The sequence below is a fragment of the Saimiri boliviensis genome, chromosome 15, assembly GCF_048565385.1.
Source record: "Saimiri boliviensis isolate mSaiBol1 chromosome 15, mSaiBol1.pri, whole genome shotgun sequence".
In the NCBI taxonomy this organism is placed as follows: Eukaryota; Metazoa; Chordata; class Mammalia; order Primates; family Cebidae; genus Saimiri; species Saimiri boliviensis.
Genome location: NC_133463.1, coordinates 68,250,012 through 68,271,535, shown reverse-complemented (window position 1 = coordinate 68,271,535; position 21,524 = coordinate 68,250,012). Strand labels below are relative to the sequence as shown.

The window sequence follows — 21,524 nt, the reverse complement described above, 5'->3', positions numbered from 1 at the left end:
AGAGGACTCAAATGCTGGCCTCAAGATACTCATAATGGGGGTATAGACAATCGGTTGTAAAATATTGTGAGAACTTTGATGATAGAGGCAAGTCCTGAGACTCTTTCCCCTGCAAACACCTCATCTCCCACCTCTCCTCCCATTCTGTACTCTAGCCTCATGGATCTTCTTTAATACTCTGACTTTATCCCTGGCACTGTGTTGTTTTGTTTTACACTAGCTGTTACTTCTCACTGGAAGATTCTTTCTCTTTGTCATTCCAGTGAAATGTCATTTCTTTGGAAAGAATTTCTTTTCCTCAAGCTAAATTAGCCACCCAGAAGTTTTTTACGTTATCACCCTGTTTTGATAATCTTCACAGATTTATTTATGCATTATTTGAAATTTATCTTCCTTGATTGTTTGCTGCTTTTTTCCTGCCTTTCCTGACAGCGTTATGTAAATTTCAGGAAGAAGAGATAACGTGTTTATTCTTACTGTTTATTTTATTTATGGCTGTGTTCCCAGGGTCTAAAACAATGCTAGGCACACAGAAGCAGTCAGTAAGTATTTTTTGAATGAACAAAATGAATGACTTAACAAATGCTTTGGCTGCTGGAAGGAGCAGCGATCTCCATATGAGTATATAGAGGTGCGAGGAGAATTATGCCAGAAGGAAAATAAATCAGCCTTAATTTTTGTTTTTCTGGTTATAAAGGTAGTATATGCTCAGTTTTTTAAAAAAAAGTTGGTAAAGCAATGACAAAAAAGGGACAAAAATGAGACTAGCCTGATGTAATCACAAATCATGTTTTGTTGCACATTCTGTCCTAGGTCACTTTCGATTCATGACATAGATACTTTTGAACAAAACCAGGTCACTCTTCTCCTAGTTTTATACCATCCTGGGATGTATTTGCTGATATCTTTTCTTAAGTTCTCAGTTTAAAAATTGCTTTGTTTTTCATCCTAATGGGTATACTATAATTAACATAGCCAAATTTATACTGTGGAATCTTTTTTTTTTTTTTTTTTTTTGGACCATTATGAACGATATGTGTAGAACAGTCTTGAAGATAGATCATCTTTGCCAGGACCCATGTGTTAGCAGGTAGAAAGTAAAAGGACTTTGGTTTGAATTCTAGATTTGCCAGTTTCTTTTAACATTTTTGTTTGTTTTTCTCATCCGTTACATGGGAACATGAAGAATGCCTACTTCACAGGGCTATTGTGCCAGTTAAACAATTTAATGCAAGTACAGCTTTTAGCACAACATTGGCATGCAAAAATATTTGCTGTCCTTGATAATTTCCTGTGAATAAACTCTTAGAAGGCAAAGTTGCTTTCTAATCCACCTTAAAGGACAAATAGAAACTAGCTAAAAAGAAGGGTAGGAAGGAAGGAGGGAGCAGACCCAGGAAATAAAGTTGGGAATAGTAAAACTCTTTTAAAAAGATTTTTTCTTATAAATTATGAACTTGAGAGCCACATCGCATCAGCAAGAAGCTTCCAAACACAAAACTTCTATTAGCTGTGACTCTCACACTGCCCAGTATGCAGCCCAATGTGTCATGCAACTCCCCATGATCAATGGAAATACGCTTTTCTGGGTGCTTGGCAAGATACTACTGATCGTGAAAGTGCTGGCCATTTAAGCTGTGCCCTTGGGAGGATGGAATGCCCTTTGATTAGATAAGGAAGTCACAGAGCTGAGTTTTGTTTGGTCAGATAACAAGTTTAAATTTCAATACATAGATGTTGTGTGGTGGGCCATCCTGAAAAAACAGATCCAGGCTTGAGATGAGGGTCTGAGCAAGTAGTGTGGAGGCTATAGGAGGCTGTAGAGGTGAGGAACGTCTAACTCACTTAGAGTTGTCTTTTGTTTCCCTTCTGATAAGAAGTTGTAAGCTCATCCAGAAATACTCATTTTGCTTTCAGTAGATGCTATTGATTGACTTCTGGTTTAATTCGTAAATTTTAATTTTATTTTCAGTAAACAACAATGTTCAACTTGTGTTAATTTTACTGAAAATTTTATTTTCAGTAAACAACAATGTTGAACATTGTGTTAATAAAGTAACACAGAATCACACAGCAATACAATCGTGTTTATTTAGTGATATCTGACAAGTAGAGAAATCAAACATAATATTTTACAACATGTACAATTTATATTTTTATAAATACTTTAAAGTAGAAAAGTGGAACGCATGTGGTGGCATTAAAAGAATGTCTACATTTAATTTTGCAGCCTACCTGGTAGCCTGACAAACCAGATACATGTATGTATACATGTATATCTTGATTATGAGTTTTTATAATTATGGCCCAAGGATAAGTTTTGGGCATGTCTACAATAATTCTAAACTCCCCAAAAATGTGTGGTCTCTCACCACCAGTCATGTTGATTTTGCTCTTTTTTTTTTTCCTCAAAATTCCACAAAATGCACATTTTATACAGACGTCAGAGAACGTAAGCAAGTGCTTTGGGCCTCAGTTTACCCATCAGTAAGATGAGAGAATCCCTGATAATATGCTCTGTTTCTGCTAAATTAAAGAAACTTGGGGGCCTCAGCAGCTTTGAGTATATAAATGTCTGAGGGCTGTGAGGGGCCAGTCATCTTTGTATTGATAGTTTTCTGTTTAGCTTCTTTCTATTGGAAAGGAGTCAATCTGTCTTAAATGGGGAAAGTTTATGACAGTATTCCACGTAGCAAACATTTCATTACTGTGGATACAACGTGTTTCCTAGAGTAAAACTAAACAGAAAATTAATAGTCATCTCTGGATGTCATGTTGATGAGCTATATGTTTCTTTGGATCTGGAGCTTGGGAGTTCAGAGCTGGCTTAGCCAAAAAGGGAGCCAATAGAGAATCTTCCCAATATATGTGCTCAATATATGGTTGAAATAGTTGTACAATGACGTGTTCAGTATGATTCTAGACTTCACTGAGTCATTACAGTGACATTTTCTTGGAATTGTACTAGTGCATAACAGAATATGATGAGTGCAATGTGATACAGTCTATAACGTACGTTATATACCTGTTTCCTTAAATTTACAGAAATTTGCATTTAAAATAAAACCACAGGAAAGTAAGTCATCCCTAAGCCATATCCTGAGCTTACCTTGATTCCAAGTTTACAGTTAATTTCATTTTTTATTAAATAAAAAGACAGCTATAAAGGTCCTCATATGATCACATTAGGAAAATACATAGGATTCAAGGATGAAATTATGAATCTTCAATACTTTTCTTATATTCCTTTGATGCTGGGTGATGCAGCTGCTACAGGTGCTCTGTAGGTGTACTTATTGAGTGACAGGTTACATTTCCCCTCTGCTAGCCTTCAGCTCCAGCTCCTGGAGGAAGGCCTCATTGTTCTTAGGACAGTTGGTGTGACAGGTGCAGGTCCCAATGACCATCACTGGTTTCTTGACTATTTGCCCTGGAGAGCACTGAAACTCTACCTGGATGGTTTTGGTATTGTGAGGAGTGCAGCACCGGCCATCACTGCAGACCCCACAGAACCTGGGCTTGTAGGTGTGCAGGCTGGTGCAGTTCTTGAACTGCAGGTGGATGGCTTTGAGTGATTTCTTGGTGCGGAGACACTTTTTTCCTTTCTAAGAAAGAAAAAAAGAAGTGATGTATTAAATGGTGACCATTGCTCTGAGGAATAATTTTAGAGTATAGAATTACCTGCTAGTTGCCCACCCAATATCTATTGATCTTTCTTCTTGGTTATCAGAACATTAATTTTGCTTGAGCAATGTAGTCAGGTAAAAGTATTTGCTTCCACAGAATATCTGGGACTTGGGATAACCTTGTGCCAAAGTTCTAGCCAAAGTTATATAAGCCAAGGGAATCTGGGAAATCCTTTGCTCTATGAACAGATGCAATTCTTTATTGTTCCTGCATTTATTTTCCTTTCTTTCTGGAATGTGAGCACCTTGATTAATTGTACATAACGATCTTTTGACATTGAAGAGATGAGCATGAAGATGAAAGCATATGTTTAATAACAAAATCTATCTTTTAAGACACTGTAACATGCTTTGGTGTCATTTTTAGCCACACACATTTCTACATTTGATACGGTTTGGCTGTCTGTGTTCCTACCCAAATCTCATCTCAAATTGTAATCACCACAAGTCAGAGGAGGAGCCTGGTGGAAGGTGTTTGGATCATGGGGGCATATTTTTCCCTTGTTCTCATGGTAGTGAGTGAGTTCTTACAAGATCTGATGGTTTAAAAGTCTCTCTCTCTCTCTCTCTCTCTCTCTGTCTCTCGCTCTCTCGCTCTTTCGCTCTTTCCTGCTGCCATGTAAGATGTGCCTTGTTTTTCCTTCACCTTCTGCCATGATTGTAAGTTTCCTGAGGTTTCTCCAGCCATGTGGAACTATGAGTCAATTAAACATTGTTTCTCTATAAATTACCCAGTCTCAGGCAGTTCTTCATAGCAGTGTGAAAATGGGCTAATACAACGTGTTATAAAAAGAATGGGTATATATCTGGCATTATTATATGTTTCAAATACTCTTCAGACATTAACTCAACCTTATTAACAGTATTCATTCATACAAGGAATAATCATTCATAAAAAGAACAATTGCCCAAGTTTTACAGATGAAGAAACTGGGTCTCAAAGAGCTAAGGGGACCAGAAAACATCTAATGTTTGAATTTGTCTGATACAAAGCCCATTCTTTTTATTACATGATGACCTCAGGAAATTCCAAGACGTGGAATTTTCGTGAAGGCAAATAAAATGGGGGAATTTAGGCAAGATTTTATTAGTAATGATAAATGAAGAGGCCCAATATTGATAATTCAGCAAAGAATAGATTACATTTTATTTATTACTTATATTTCTTCATCTACTAATTTCCTACAGTTATTCACTGTTCACCTTCATAGGCATGATCTACTTCTTATGGGGTGATTAGATTTGGAATTATCTTAAATCAGTGGCTCTCAAGCTTCAGTGCACATTAACATCATCTAGAGGATTTGTTAAAACAAGTTGTCAGACCTCACACCCAGAGTTTTCGATTCAGTACATCTGATGTGGGACCCACACCACAAATTGGAATTTTAACAAGTCCTTAGATGATGCTGCTGGTTTGGGGACCACTGTCTCAGATTTAAGAGGCTCTTGGAGACAAGGAAGTAATGATTGTTATACTAGTCTTTCCCTAGATTGTAAACAAATTTTTACAACATTTATAAAATATGTATACTATAAATAAACATCGTAAAAATAACATATCCAAATATTAAAGAAGATCCAAGTTACAAAAAGTTTTACAAATTTTGAAAAATGAAAAAACTAGTAGAAAAAGCCACATCTTAGAGGCATGCGATGGAAACATTTAATAAAGAATTTACTCTACCATTGAAAATATTGAAGGACTTCTTCTTTCTTACTATTTTGCATTTAATATTTAGCATGTATTCTTGTCAACACCCACGAAACGGTACAGTATAATAACATTCCTGTGTGTGTGTATGTGTTCGTATGTGAGATTCTTTATGTGGTGAACCTATATTACTATGTTATATGTATGTTTGAATTCCCTGGACTGCGGGGAAGTGTATCTTCTAGAATATAATTTTAGGGATAAGGTGTTTCTAGGTGTTCTTTCTAAACTGGTTGAAGAAACATAAAGTTAGGATGGACCTCAAAAAATTATATAGCTAAGCAGCCATGTAACTAATGCAACCACTAGAGACTCTTATTTTACCAGTAAATAGAATTTATAAGTAATGGTGGCTACTGTTAACAGAGTACTTAGTCTATACCCAGCATTTTGCAAATTCATTCTATTTAATCATCATGACAACTTAAGGTAGGTACTTTCAGCATCCCCATTATGTGGGAGAAGAAATTGAGTCTGAGAAGTTAAGAAAATTGCCCAAGATTACATAGCTAGTTCATGTGGAAAGACAGAATTTAAAGCCAAGCTGTCTGGCTCCACAGTTGTCCTCTTACGCGTTAGATGATATTGCTTCAGTGCCAAGAGATGTAAATCTTGAATTGCTAAGGACTATTTTATTTTAATCTCAGGTTTGTTTAAGGATCTATATAATGGTTCAAATTGAGTATTGCATTTATCTGATATAGGGCTCTGGTAACAAGGCCTGTGATGTCATCAGCAACCAATCAGAGCTTCTGATCTGCATGTCTCATATTCAGTGTTAACATACTGAGTTGATATAATTCTGGCAAAAAAAAAAAAAAAAGATATGTTCTGTTTTATTTGGCCCGTTTTGCCTTATACTGTCAAATGTATTATTTCCACTAGGTTTTTAAAAATACCAACAATTCCCAGTCACTCACTTATTTATCAATAGTTGTTTATCATGCACACAATATGTGCCAGGTAGAGAGCTGAGGACTGAGAGATAAGACGCATGTGGCCTCTACCTTGTTGTTCCATACAGATCGAACCTCAGGAGTAAAGAGAACTGAGATCAGAAGTGATCTCTCTAGAAGCAGCTGTGCTTGACAATTGGGTAGCCAGTTTTCTCCAGGAATGGAATGGGATTTGCTAGACGGCTCTCCATTGGGAAAAGCATTATAGTTGTCTGGCCTCTCCCTGTTTTACCTGAGGGTATACTATGGGTTGCTTGGAGTATTTCAATATGATAAAGAGAAAAAAGAAGGTAGTCTGGCTTCAGGAACCCCACTGCCTTTTCTCTGGGGTTAACTACCCAGCAGAGCTGCTCTCTCCGTCACAGAGTGGCACAGTGACTTTCTGAAGCCCTGGCTCCAAGGACACAAGGCCGTTACCTTCAGGATAGAAGGTGTCTTCCAGGCTCCTACCTTATCCGTTGGCTGCTCAGGCTCTTGTTCACAGGGCCGCACCATGCAGAGCCGAGTCTGTTTCAGCATCTCACATTGACGGTTCCTGTTGGTGACCCGGGTGGAGAACCCCATGCCACAGCTCTTGGAGCATGCTGTCCACTCTGTGGTCTGTTCAATGCAGTTGACGCTTGAGTCAGAGACTTCTACTCCTAGGGTGGCTTCTGGCCTGTAAGCTATGAGATAGATAAATAAGAGCATAGATAAATATGGCTATTGGGTAAAATGTGAGGATTGGAAAGTGGTTGTTTTCAGCTATCATTATTAGAAAGCGGGTCTCATTCAACTCTGCACCTACTGAACACCAGTGCTCCCAGGACACAGAACTGAATTAATTAATTAATTTATTTATTTCTGGCATGGCTGATAATGTCTGCCCTCAGAAACAGTATAAAATTCTGGAGACTGCTGATATAAGTAATCTGGCCAATTAATGGCTTCTAAAATATCCTCTACTGTCTCTTGAGATTAAAAAAAAAACTGTTTCATTGATAAAAGAAAACAGAAGAATAAAAAAGTCCTGAAGTGCCATCTGAACCTTCCTACAGCATCTAGAAAGATGACACTTTGCAGTGACACCCGTCCAGGGATGAGTAGCCTTAATCATGAGACAGATTAGGTATCGAATCCAGAAAAGAAAGAGGATTTAAAATGCTGTCTTTGTAGTGCTAAATGAGGGTCAAGTGGGATGGATTAAAATACAAATACTGGCCATCCAATGAGACAAAAATAAGACACAAGAGTGAATTTGGGAGGTCCTCTTTAGGAGATATTGGGGCAAACTTCTATACTTAGTTTGAGTTTATAAATATGTTTGATTTAATGTCTACAAATGTGTTTGATCTCACGTGTTTGATCTCAGTGGGCAACCTGGAATCCACAAATGAATGGTCAGAAACTGAGTGTTTTTTTTTTTTTTTTTTACGAATCTAAGAGATTGCAAATCCTTCATGCTTATATTTACCTTCTGCTGTGACCTGCCCTAAGTATACTGAGTTTCTTACCTGCAAGGGTAAGGCCTCCCAGTGAATCCTCGTCATCTGGGCCACAGATCCACTTTTCACAGCACTCCCCGGGCACCTCAACTTTTCTTGGAGCTGGGCAGTTAGGCTCAGGAAGTAGCACGTCCAGCTGACAGCGAGGCACACAACCAATCTGCCCATCTCTGCAGGTGCACTGGAATTTGCAGCTTGGCTGAAATTTCTCTCCACTGCGATAGATGACCCCATCGAACACACAGTTATCTCCCTCTACCGCTAGTACATTGGGGAAGCAAAGAAAGCAAAGAGGAGGAGGAAAAACAAGAACACAAAACAGTGAAGAAGCTTGTAAGATTTGGAAGATATGTTCCAAAACCCACATCCTTTTCTAGTTCAGGTGATCTGGTTTCTTATGTATCCACCACAGAGTGATGGCCTCATGGAGGCCTCTTAGAGCAAGAAGAAACCTTCAAGATCATCTAGTCTTGCCACTCATTTTATGAATGAAGAAAGAGGTGCGCAACTGTGAAGTGATAATCCCAAAGCCCCCTGGCCATTGTTCCCAATGTTCAGTCATTTTGCAAGAACCTCATTGGAGTCGCCTACTCCAGCAGCTCAGACTTTTAAAAAGAGAAAAAGTGTACTTTATATTTTCCAACAGGTTAGCTGATGAAATTAGGAAGGGCATTAAGATTCCTTGGCACTCAAGCATAATAAATCATCAGTAGCTTAGAGAAAAAAGTAAAAGCCCTTCTGTCCAGAAAGGAAGGGACAATCTCCAACTTCAGTGTTGTGCCATGTGAAAAAATTGATCCCTGATTAAGTTTTAGGAGCCTGGATTGGCACCTGCATTTTATTTTACTTGCATCCAGAGAAGGATTACACAGTTGTCCCAGGAGATTAGGCTGCTTTGGTTCAAATGGGACAATTACAGGTGTGAAAACAAACCTGCTGGGTTTTCTCCAACTGCAGTTGGGGAAACTGTGAGCCTGTGAGTAAACTCAGGCTTCCATCAGCCCCAAGCGCCCCCCTAGAAATGTCCGAAGGAAATGACTTCACTGGCCCTTAACTCTGCGTCGCTCCCCTCTGCTTAGATGCTTGTCTAGAAGCCAAGTGAGGAATGCCTCTCACCCCCCAGGGCAGGTTTCCTTTCTGGCTCTAGTGCTCCCCAATCCCCAAGTGCTCCCCAAACCATGCCTGACACGGACAGATTATGTGTTCTATACATGTCACTGACTGCATTATTAATATTTGCTTATCGCCCTCTGGAAATGGGAGGAGAAAAGAGAGAAGGGAGAAAGCAGCTTCAGTTAGCTGCAGGAGAAGGGGGCCAACAGCGGAGGGGTAGGATTACCCATGCAGATGCCAGTCTGGTTGCTGGGGTCCGCGCTGCGGTCACAGTAGAGGCCACTGCTCTCATCGCATGGCTCCAGATCTGAGCAGCTCTCGCCACGCTGGCGGGCGCACACCAGACAGCAGGAGCAGCCGTCCAGCACCGCGCGCACCCCAGGGGCGCAGGTGGGCATCGTCGTGGGGCACTGGCCCGGGCACTGGGGAGGGCAGCGCTGAGTCGCAGCGACCTGAAGGCAGGCGAGACAAAAAGGAAAAACCCCTCAGTCAGGACAGAAGACGCAGCGAGCCCAGTGACCAAGTGGGGGCCACCCAGGAAGGCGAAGTAACTTGGGCCATCTTAAGGGTGCACCACTTACCTGACCCAGGAGATGGAGAAGCAGGAAGGCCAGGCAAAGGCACTGCTTTCGGAGACAGAGGCTCGTTCTCTGCACACTCTGCATGCTCAGGCTTTTCCCTCTCACTTCTACCAAAGGAAACTTTCTTCGCTGCAGATTGGCACTGCTCGCCTTTCCCCTGGTCCGGCGCTTGCCGATCACGCCCAGCGCCACCAGCACAGGTTTTATAGCGCGCTCCTGGGACTCGCACAAGCCGGTTGGCTGCAGTGCAGGGAGGAGGGGGGAGATCGGCTGGGTGGGGAAGTGGAACGAACCCTGGGGTTGCCATGGCAATTGGCCGTGGGTGCTGCTCTCCTTAGGGCGCGGCGCCGGGGCCTGAGTGTGCCTGTGTGTGGCGACTGGCTTTTCCCAGAGGGCAGGGAGGGGCTGGGTGGAGTTCCGAGGCCAGGACCCAGGGCTCGATAGAGCGCGTGGGAAGGAAACGCCCGTTTCCTCCTGGAAGTTGTTTCGTCTTCTCCCAGGACGAAGACGGCACCGTTCCTCACCATCCTCCTCCACCCTGACCGTTCCGACAGACAAGGACTGGAAGCATGGGGTCTCCTTATGGGATGCCTGCCGTTTGGGCCCATCTGTGGGGGATTGGCAGAAGGCCCAGGGATTTAGTCATAAGGGAAGCACATGCAAGTTTGTCACCGTTTAGGGCACTCATTGAATGTGTTGAGAGGGAGGGAAGAGAAGGGAGGAAGCAAAGGAGAGAAAGAGGAGAAAGAGAAAAGTGTGTGTGTGTGTGTGTGTGTGTGTCTGTGTGTGTGTGTGTGTGTGTGTGTGTGTGTGTGTGTTGGGGGAGGGGGAGTAACGGGGGAAGGGAATCTAGAAAAAAAAATCTGTGTATCAGGCTGTGGGGATGCTATTGACCAAATGGCAAAATTCTTTTGACTAATCCTTCAGCTTCACTGAGCCTTAAGCCCTAAGGTACACAGGTTTGCTAGAAATAAAAGTAAAATACAATAAAAGGAAAATAAAAGAAAACATCATAAAATAAAACAAAGAAATCTTCTTGGCAGAAGAAAGCCTTGAAGCACTTGCTGTATCTGGCCAAGTGTGAGACAGCTCAGGTGAAAGTCCAGAAGCCTTTGAGACTTTCCTAAGTGGGTTCAGTTCAGCCTCCATCACCACCATCAAAACCTCCTCCAGCCAAAGAAGAAGTGAGGAAGGAACTTGCTTGACTTGGCTGACCCTTCAGCAAATCAAATCCCTCTCCCACCAGGCATCTGCTTTCAAAAAATGGTTGCTGGGACATGCTTGTCATCTCTCATGGGAAAGAGAGAGCAGTTTTACTGCTCCAAAGGTGACACTGCTTGAAGGATTTAGAGCAGTTTCCCGCCATGTGTCAACATTGCTGCTGCCCCTAGAAGAACTATGCTTAGCGCTTTTGGGGATAGCTGCTTTGGGAAAACAAAACAAAACGAAACAAAAACCACACACACACTTTTTAAGAAAAATTTTACAGGCCTGTGATGTAATTCTTGAGTTTAAAATGAAACAAATGACATCTACATCATCTGTCCCCAGCATGAAGGAAATCAAAGGCAGCTTGTGCAAGGGGCCAGATCTGCCTCTGCAACACCTGCAGACGATGAAGTCACCTCAAGCCCCTTCAAGATAATTCTCTTGGCAGCCTGAAACCACTGTGACATGCTTCTAAACCTCCAATAGTTCTGCTTTCTTTGAGGTAAATGAGACTGAGTAGTACTCAAACCTAAGTAGAGATGGAACAGTTAATTTGTACTCCTGAGTCAGATGTTCATGTACTCTTGAAATTGATAGGTTTTGGAGGGTGGAGGGTGGGAACAGGGAGAGGATCAGGAAAAATATCTAATGGGTACCAGGCTTAATTCCTGGGTGATGAAATAATCTGCACAACAAATGCCCAGGACACACACATTTACCTGTGTAAACAAACCTGCACGTGTACCCCTGAACTTAAAAGCTTAAGAAGAAGTAAAAAGGAAAAACACAAATGAATCGATAGGTTTTATGAGTCGTTTGGCCTAATGATGCCTCCACCTGGCTGCACATCGGAATCAACCAGTGTAAATTTTGTAAAAAATATGGATTCCTGGGCCCCACTCATGATCCACTTGGTAGGGTTCTCTGGTGGTGGCTTTGGTAGACAGCATTTTAGTGTATTTTGAAATGGGAGCTGGCTTTCAGGAAATGCAGGTAGGGAGCAACTAGAAGCACTGCTAATGGGAAAGCAAAGAGCGTTGGCCAAGTGTTCAAAGTGTGAAGAGACTGAGATAGAACAAGGAGAAATTGGCGACATGGAGATTGGGCTAGCTCTTCTTGGGAAGTGTGGGGTGGGGGCGGTGAGAGGGAAAATATAACTTTAAGACAAAGATTAAGATGTCAAGAAGTCACTGCAAGTGCAAAACTGCTACTCAGTTTGATTGCAAGAGATGGAAACCAAATTTGAACTAGTTTTGGCCAAAAGAGGACTTTACTGGAAGGATGCTGTGATATTTCACGTAGTGACAGAATGGGAATGGTGCAGCGAGACCTCAGAGGCAGCTAGGATGTGGGGAAAGGGTCAGGAGGACTAATTCCACATAAGGGAAAATGGTCCTTCCAATCTTCTTGCTTTATGACCTTGTCACCACAGAAGGAATGTCCCTCTCTCTTAGGCCCAACTTAAACAGTTTCAGGAATGAAATGGGATGGGTTTACCCTGGACTAATCAGTGGGGACAAGGAAGGTGAAGTATGGGGGTTAGCTAGAACCTCATGGTTGGAATGGAGAGAGAGCAGTTCTCTTGGGAAGAAAGCACGGTTTCTTAAAAAGAAAGCAAGCTTGGCAAGCAAAGCAATACACATCCATTTCATCATCTGCTATAAATGCTCTAGGATGAGGGCCTTCATCTTAAAACAATTGTAAATTCAGAGTGAAACCATCTGATGATAATCATGTCCTGTCTTGCTTCACTGCCTCCAGGCCATAGTCTCTGAAATCCTTCATGCTGGGATAGATGTTATCTGCAGTGCAGGCCTGGCATGCCTAGCTTATCTCTTTTATCTCACAACTCATTGGATAATCATTATAGTCATACCATTTAATGATGGGGATATGGTTGGAGAAATGTATCCTTGGATGATTTCATTGTTGTGTGAATGTCATAGAGTGTAGTTACACACATGTGGATGGTGTAGACTACGGCACCCCTAGGCTGTGTGATGTAGGCTATTGCTCCTAAGCTACAGTCCTGTACAGAATATACTGTACTGAACACTATAGGCAACTGTACTACAATAGTATTTGTGATTTAAACATATCTAAACATAGAAAAGGTGCAGTAAAAATATGCTGTCAAAGATAAAAAATTATACACCTGTATAGGGCACTTACCATGAAAGGAGCTTGCAGTGGGTGTCAATGAGTTAGTGGTGAGTGAATGTGAGGGCCTTGGACATAACTGTACACTACTATAGACTTTATAAACATTATACTTAGGCTAAGCTAAGTTTATTTAAAAATTTCTTTTTTCAATGGTAAATTAGCTTTTTGTAACTTTTTTTTTAACTATATAAACTTTTAATTTTTTGACTTTTTGGCTCTTTTGTAATAACGCTTACCTTAAAACACAAATATATTGTACATATGTACAAAAATATTTTCTTTATATCTTTATTCTACAAGCTTTTTTCTAGTTTTAATACTTTTTATTTTTGATTTTTTTTTGGTAAAAAACCAAGGCACATGCACAAATATTAGCCTGGGTCTACAAAGGGTCAGGATCGTCAATATCACTGCCTTCCATGTCCACATCCTGTCCCACTGGAAGGTCTTCAGGGGTAATACCATGCGTTGAGCTGTCATCTGCTCAGATAACGTTGCCATCTTCTGAGATACTTCCTGAATGACCTGCTTGAGACTGTTTTATGGCTAACTTTTTTAATGACTAGAAGTAGTATGCTCTAAAAAAAAAAGATGAAAAGTAGAGTATAATAAATATGTAAACCAGTTACATAGTCACTTATCATCATCAACAACTGTGGACTGGACATAATTATATGTACTCTACTTTTATATGCCTGACAGTGCAGTAAGTTTGTCTACACTAGCCTTACCACAGAAACACTAGTGTGCTTCGATGTCATGACAGCTACGATGTCACTAGGCCATAGGAATTTTTTAGCTCCATTATAGTCTTCTGCGACCACCATTGTACATGCGGTCCATAGTTGCCCAAAATATTGTTATGTAACATGTGACTGTACTTGTCTGTTTTGGTGACTGCCTCCCTCACCTGCCTGGGAGCCCCTGAGGAAAGAGAACATGTAGAACATGTCGTATTCACCGTAACATCCCCAACGTCTATGTCTGGGTCAGGCAAGTGGTCAGTTCTTTGAAATACTGCACACTTCACTTTAAGTTTTGCCACTTTTCATTGCTCTGTATAAGATGAGATAAAAACAAACTGGAGGCTGTTTGTTCTTCAGCGGCAGCTACATCGGTCCCATCAGCCACCACCCATCAGCCTCTGACATGCAACTCCTCTGGGTCGTGGCTGGTACTAAGAACCAAAAGGAGGGAATACAGGCTGGTGATCTTCTCCTGTTTGAAATAAACCATGTGGCAGTTGAGGCTTCTGGGAGAAGTCAGGGGAGAGCTTATTAGAGACTCTTTTTTGAATTGCTGGGCTTGGCAGCCAACCACGGGCTTATGAGCTGAGAGGCCTTTGGCCAACTCACTTGTCCCCCCTTCATTTCGTCCTCTCCTTTTTCCCTCTCATCCCAGACGTGACCCCCCAGGGTCTCATTTTTTGCCTTTTCTTTTTCACAGAGACTGTTCATTGATTTACATTCTCATTACATCTCAGCCAGTACTGTTACCCAGACACATTTAGAGAATTGCCTGTATTTTCTAAAGGTACGACGTTGTTTTCAGTGCGGTCGTGTTATCTTTTGTATTATTATGAAAAATTAAAGAAATTGGTGCTTAGTTCTGTAGCCGGCAGTTGAAATAGAAAGCATAGCTCCTGCTCCCATATTTAAAAATGAAGCAACCTCATAGAAGTAGAGAGTAGAGTAGTGGTTACCAGAGCTGGGGGGAGTCAGGAGGGGAGGATATGAGAAGTTAGTGGGTACAAAGCTACAGTTAGAAGGAGTAAGTTCTCCTGTTCAATTGCACTGTAGGGTGACTATGGTCAACAATAATGTTTCCAAAACTTCAGAATAGCTGGAAGAGAGGATTTTTAATGATCCTACCACAGAAAACTCAAGAGCATTTGAGGTGATGGCTATGCTATTCCCCTGATTTGATCATTGTGGAATGTATACATGTCTTGAAAAATCACACTGTACCCCACAAATATGTAGAATTATGATGTATCAGTTAAAAACAACGTAACACTAAAAAATAAAGAAACAAAAGTGGTGTGAATGATGTTATCACCTTCAGGAAAACTCCCTCCTTCTTTTTTTCTCAGCGATTGCATTCTCTGTAAACTCAGAGGCATTCATCGTGTCTTCAGTTAGTCATTGTTTAGCCAAGCCACATGTACTTAGCTTTCATAATGTGCCTCATAAATCAACCCCACAACTCCTTAATAATTTTGTTGCTCTTTTCTGAATTTCCTTCATATGTCCCTTTTCCGGGGCCTCAGGGAGTTGATAGAACACAAGGTAATTTCCATTATACGTTAGACAGGCCAGGCCTAAGTGATGTCCAGTTATATGGCTAATTTCAGTCACACCCTCTTGCTTTTCTGACAGATCCCTTGACTTCTTGCTTTTCCAACAGCAATGAGGAGCAGAGAAGAAGCAGCAATGGGAGGTGAAAGTTAAACATAAAAGCTAAATGTTTCTTTGGAAACATTTTCCTGTTGCCTGTATTTAAAAAAATTTTAATTTTTAAGTGAATTTCTTAAAGAAAAAAACCCAGGAGGTTAAGTAAAAAGTCATTCAAGCTAGCAATTTACTAGGAATGTGAGAAATAAGTTAATTCCTTCCATTAGCTAAGGACTTTCTCATAGAGAAGTAGGCTCTGTGGAAATCAAATAAGTATTTAAATGTTTTCTGAACTAGAGAGGAGTCCATCAAGCTTCTACGCATGTGATATTCCCTGCTTCTGGCCACCAACATTGCCCATTTCCATGGTCAGCTAAACAAAGTGGTCCTGAGCAGTTTATTTTTTTTTAATTTTAATTTTAATTTTAATTTTTTCGAGACAGTCTTGCTCTGTCGCCAGGCTGGAATGCAGTGGCACAATCTTGGCTCACTGCAATCTCAGCCTTCTGGTTCAAGTGATTCTCCTGCCTCAGCCTCCCAAGTAGCTGGGACTACAGATATATGCCACCATATCCAGCTAATTTTTGTATTTTTAGTAGAGATGGGGTTTCACCATGTTGGCCCAGTTGGTCTTGATCTCTTGACCTCATGATCTGCCTGCCTTGTGCCTCCCAAAGTGCTAGGATTACAGGTGTGAGCCACCTTGCCTGGCCACATTTATTTTTTAAAGAAAATATGTGAATTCTCAACGACTTGTAACAACGTGGTAGGGTAAAACAAGTACTGCTCCCTCGACCAGAACTCTTTAGACTAGGAATTGATGCCAGAGACAAAGGCATATACATGTGGACTGAACATCAGATGAACCAACAGCCTGTCTAAAGTACTCCATATTGGATGATGGTAGACCTAACTCATAAATGCTGATGGCCAAGTATACAAAGAGCAAGGAAGGCAGCGTCACTTAAATACAGGAAAGGTCCTGAAAAAATTCAAATTATTGTCCCCTGAGAAAGAAGAAAAAAAATTTAGGCTCTTTTTTGAGAGATTTCCTATTTCCAAATGATATCTTAGAGCCAAAATATACAACCTCTCCCATCCAGTTTCTGGATTTGCAGCACCTTTTTACTTAGACTTTTGGAGAGGCATGACCACAGAACTCTGTTTACATTTAACGATGTGAATGTTCACAATGTTCTATTAACTTATTGATAACTGTTTAATACTTCATGACTTCATGGCATAAATGTAAGATGAATAAGATGTTTTGTACCCTCGAGGATTTTTTTTTAACCTCGTAAGAAAATGAAGTAAATAATAACTATCACATGAGACAGAATGTGATAATTCCTGTAAATAAACATAAGCAAAGTAGAAGAAAAGCTTAGAGGAGGATGAAAGTAATTTCTTTGCTATGAGAATATGAGTGTGGTGCAGTCTGCAGAGGGAATGTTGAGAAAGACTATAACTCCATGTTTCATTGTTTGTCTTTTTACTAAACCACATTGCCTTGGAGACTAAATGACATTGACTTGGATCAAGTATAGATAGAATTTTTTTGTATGATTACTAGAAATGATTTAAGATTAAAAAATAATTTCAAGTTTCATTTTAGAATCAGGGGATACATGTACAAGTTTGTTACATTGGTATATTGTGTCATACTGAAGTTTGAAGTATAACTGATTCTTTTACCAGATCATGAGCATAGTACCCAGCAGTTAGCTTTTTAACCCTTGCTTCCTCCTTCCCTCCCTTCTCCTTGTAGTAGTCCTCAGTAACTAGTTGCCACCTTTATATTGTCCAGGAATACCCAATGGTTAGCTCCTACTTATAAGTGAGAACATGAAATATTTGGTCTTCTGTTCCTGCCTTACTTTTTATAGGACAATGGCCTCCAGCTGCATCCATATTACTGCAAAGAATACGATGTCATTATTTTTTATGGCTGCACAGTATTTCATGGTGTATATGTATCACATTAAAGAAAATGCAGTCCACTGTTGAACGCCTAGGCTGACTCCATGTCTTTGCAATTGCGAATAGTATGGTGATGAATACTATGATGGATACTATGGAGTGCATGTGTCTTTTTGGTAGAATGATTTATTTTCTTTCGGATATGTACCCTCTAATGGGATTGCTGGGTCAAATGGTTGTTCTTTTTCTGTGTTTTTTGATGAATCTCCAAATGGCTTTCCACAGTGGCTGAACTAATTTACATTCCCATCAGCAGTATATAAGCCTTCCCTCTTCTCTGCAGCTGTGCCAGCATCTGTTTCTTGACCTTTTCAAAGCAGTCATTCTGACTGGTGTGAGATGGTATTTCATTGCTCTTTTGATCTCCATTTCTCTGATGATTAGTGATGTGGAATATATATATATATATATATTTTTCATGTTGGTTGGTTGCTTGTATGTCTTCTTTTGAGAACTGTCTGTTCATGGCCCTTGCCCACTTTTTAATGGGGTTATTTGCTTCTTTGTTGAATTGTTTAAGTTCCTTACAGATGCTGGATATTAGACTTTTGTCAGATTCATGATTTGAAAATATTTTCTTCTATTCTGTATGTTTTCTGTTTATTCTGTTGATAGTTTCTTTTGCTATGAAGAAGCTCTTTAGTTTAATTAGGCCCCACTTTTCAATTTTTGTTTTCACTGCAATTGCTTTTGAGAATTTAGTCATAAATTATTCCCCCAGACTATGTCCAGAATGGTGTTTCCTATGTTTTCTTTTAGGATTTTTGTAGTTTGAGGTCTTACATTTAAATCGTTAATGAATCTTGAGTTAATTTTTATATATGGTCAAAAGTAAGGGCAGGTTTATTCTTCTGCATATGGCTAGCCAGCTATCCCAGCACCATTTATTGAATAGAGTCCTTCCCCATTGCTTATTTTTGTCAACTTTGTTGAAGATCAGATGGCTGTAGGTATGCAGCTTTACTTCTGGGGTCTGTATGTCTGTTCCATTACTTATTTGTCTGTTTTTGTACCAGTACTATGCTTTTTTGATTACTGTAGCCTTATAGTATAGACTGAAATTAGGTAAGGTGATTCCTCTGACTTTGTTAGATTGCTTTGTCAATCTGGGCTTTTTTTGTTTGTTTGTTTCAGATGGATTTTAGAATGATTTTTTCCTAATTCTGTGAAAAATGATTTTGGTAGTTTGATAGGAATAGCATTGAATCTGTATATTGCTTTAGGGAGTATGACCATTTTAACAATATTGATTCTTTCAACTCATAAGCATGGAATATTTTTCTATTTGTTTGTGTCATCTATGATTTCTTTCAGCAATGTTTTGTAGTTTTTTTGTAGAGATCTTTTACTTCTATGGTTAGATGCAGTTCTAGTGTTTTCATGTGTGTGGTGATTGTAAATGGGATTACATTCTTGATCTGACTCTTGGTTTGAATGTTACTGGTGTACAGAAATGCTAGTGATTTTTGTACATTGATTTAGTTTTCTGAAACTTTACTGAAGTTTTTCATTAGCTCCAGGAGACTTTTGGCAGAGTCTTTAGGTTTTTTCTAGGTATAGAATCACATCATCAATGAAGATAGTCTGACTTCTTTTTCTATCTGGATTCCTTTCATTTCTTTCTCTTGCGTGGTTGCTCTTGCTAGGACTTTCAGTACTATGTTGAATAGGAGTGATGAGAGATAGCATCCTTGTCTTGTTTCGTTTCTCAAAGGGAATGCTTCCAGTTTTTGCTTCTTCAATATGATGTTGGCTGTGGGTTTGTCACAGACAGCTCTTATTATTTTGAGGTATGTTCCTTTGATGCCTAGTCTGTTGAAGGATTTTATCATGAAAGAATGTTGAATTTTATCAAAAGCCTTTTCTGCATTTATTGAGATGATCATATAGTTTTTGTTTTCCATTCTGCTTTTTTGGTGAATCACATTTATTGATTTGCGTATCTTGAACCAACTTTGCATCCCAGAAATGAAGTCTTCTTCATCAGAATTAACTTTTGATGTGCTGCTAGATTTGGTTTGCTAGTCTTTTGTTGAGTTTTTTTTTTTTTTTTTTTTTTTTTTTTTTTTTTTTGTCTACACCTACAAGGAGATGGCCTATAGTTTTCTTTTTTCATTGTGTCTTTGCCAGGTTTTGGTATCAGGATGATTGCAAGCTTTGTAGAATGTGTTAGGGAGGAGTCCCTCCTCTTCAATTTTTTGAAATAGTTTCAGTAGAATTGGCATCAGTTTCTCTTTGTATGTCCAGTACAGTTAGGCTGTGAATCCATCTGGTCTGGGGCTTGTTTTGGTTGGTAGTTTTTTTTTTTTTTTTTCTTTTTCTTTTTTAAGTGAATCAATTTGAGCACTTAATACTGATTTGTTCAGGGTTTTAATTTCCTCCTGATTTAATCTTGATAGATTGTGTGTTTCCAGCAATTTATCCATTTCCTGTAGTTTTTCGAGAGGGTGTGCTTGGAGGTGTTCATATAAGTCTCTGTGGACCTTTTGTATTTCTGTGGGATCAGTTGTAAAGTCATCCCTTTGTTATTTCTGATTGTGCTTATTTGGATCTTCTTTTTTTCCTTGTTAATTGATCTGGCAGTCTATTAATCTTGTTTATTTTTTTAAGGAACTAACTTCTAGTTTCACTGATTCTTTGATTCGATTTTTGGTCTCAATTTCATTCAGTTCTGCTCTGATTTTAGTTGTTTCTTTTCTTCTGTTGTTTTTGGGATTAGTTTGTTCTTATTTTTCTAGATCTTCTAGGTGTGATGTTAGATCATTAATTAGATATCTTTCTAAATTTTTGAGTTAAGCATTTAGTGTTATGAACTTTCCTCTTAACACTGCTTTTGCTGCATCCCAGAGATTTTGGTGTTTTGTCTCTGTTTTCATTTATTTCAAGAATTTTTTGATTTCTGCCTAAATTTAGTTGTTTACCCAAAAGTCATTCAGGAACAAGTTGTTTAATTTCCATGTAATTGTGTGGTTTTGAGAGATCTTCCTGGTATTGATTTCTATTTTTATCCAGCTGTGATCTGAGAGTATGCATGGTATGATTTTGGCTTTTTTGCATTTATTGAGACTTGCATTATGGCCAAACATGTTCAGTCTTAGAGTATGTTCTGTGTGCAGATGAAAAGAATGTGAATATATATTCTGTAGTTGATAGGTATGGTATTCTGTAGATGTCTATTAGGTTAAATTGGTCAAGTGTAGAATTTAAATTCAGAATTTCTTTGTTAGTTTTCTGCCTTCATTATCTGTCTAATGCTGTCAGTGGGGTGTTGAAGTCCCCCATTCATGTATAGAATTTTGAAACCTAGATATGTAGACTGAACAGAGACAGTGTGAACAAAGGCATAAGAATGAGAAAATTGAGGGCTTGTTCAGGAAAGATAAGGGTTTAATTCATATGGAGGGAAGAAGATAATGGGAGAAATGATTGGAAAATAGACTGTAGCTATCAACTGTTATAGGAGTCTAAATGACAAACTGTATAGTTTAGTAGTTTCTCTCTCTCTCTCTCTCTCTCTCTCTCTCTCTCTCTCTTTCTCTCTCTCTCTCTCTCTCATCTTCTGGTGGGAATTGTGGGATCAGGCTGTGTTTAGGAACATTATTCTTTAGGAATTTATGTTTGATTACAGGAGGTAACTGGAGGTAAACATTGTAGTTGACACATTTTTTTGCAGCAGTTTAAGGAAGATAATGAGGACTAGAACTAGCAAACTGGTAATGAGAATGGAAAGAGAAGGTAGGAGGTAGCAAGTAGGAGATAATTTACCCTCATTGGTGCTCTGGCTAGATATGAAAGGGCAGGGTAGTGCAGATATAAACATAACACCAGATTCTGACCCTTGGTAACTAGAATGTGGTAGCATTTTGCTGGAAGCCAGATAGCTTCTGTGATGAAACATCTCTGCCATGAGACTGCCTGGGTTCACATGCTTAGATCATAGATTCTTTACCTTACCAATCTGTGCTTCAGTTTGTTTTTCTGTCTGTAAGATGGAAGTGCTAATAATTCTCTCTCCCTAGGACTGTTAGACTAAATAAAATATTCACAGAAAGTCCTGCAGCCCTTCTCAATTGGGTCCTGTGAGAGAATGAAGTCCTAAGGCTTTGAGGAATCCACTGCAATAAATTAATTTCTTTTTCCTGCATCTTTAGTGGTACTTGCATGTAACACACACCATAGGGAACTATGGAACATCTCCTAAAGAAAAAGTTAGAAGGGGCTTGTTATAAGATTTGGGCTTGAGTT

The 21,524-nt window shown here is 39.6% G+C and overlaps 1 protein-coding gene across 1 annotated transcript; it reads right to left on the bottom strand.

Moving 5' to 3' along the window:
* Positions 1 to 3,121: 3,121 nt before the first annotated feature.
* Positions 3,122 to 9,784, bottom strand: CCN3 (cellular communication network factor 3). The gene is made up of 5 exons (XM_003933105.4): positions 9,535 to 9,784; positions 9,180 to 9,405; positions 7,850 to 8,101; positions 6,807 to 7,021; positions 3,122 to 3,605 (listed from the first exon to the last, which is right to left on the bottom strand). Exons 1-5 carry the CDS (start codon positions 9,616 to 9,618, stop codon positions 3,309 to 3,311), a joined length of 1,074 nt encoding a protein of 357 aa, XP_003933154.2. The 5' UTR covers positions 9,619 to 9,784; the 3' UTR covers positions 3,122 to 3,308.
* Positions 9,785 to 21,524: the final 11,740 nt, after the last annotated feature.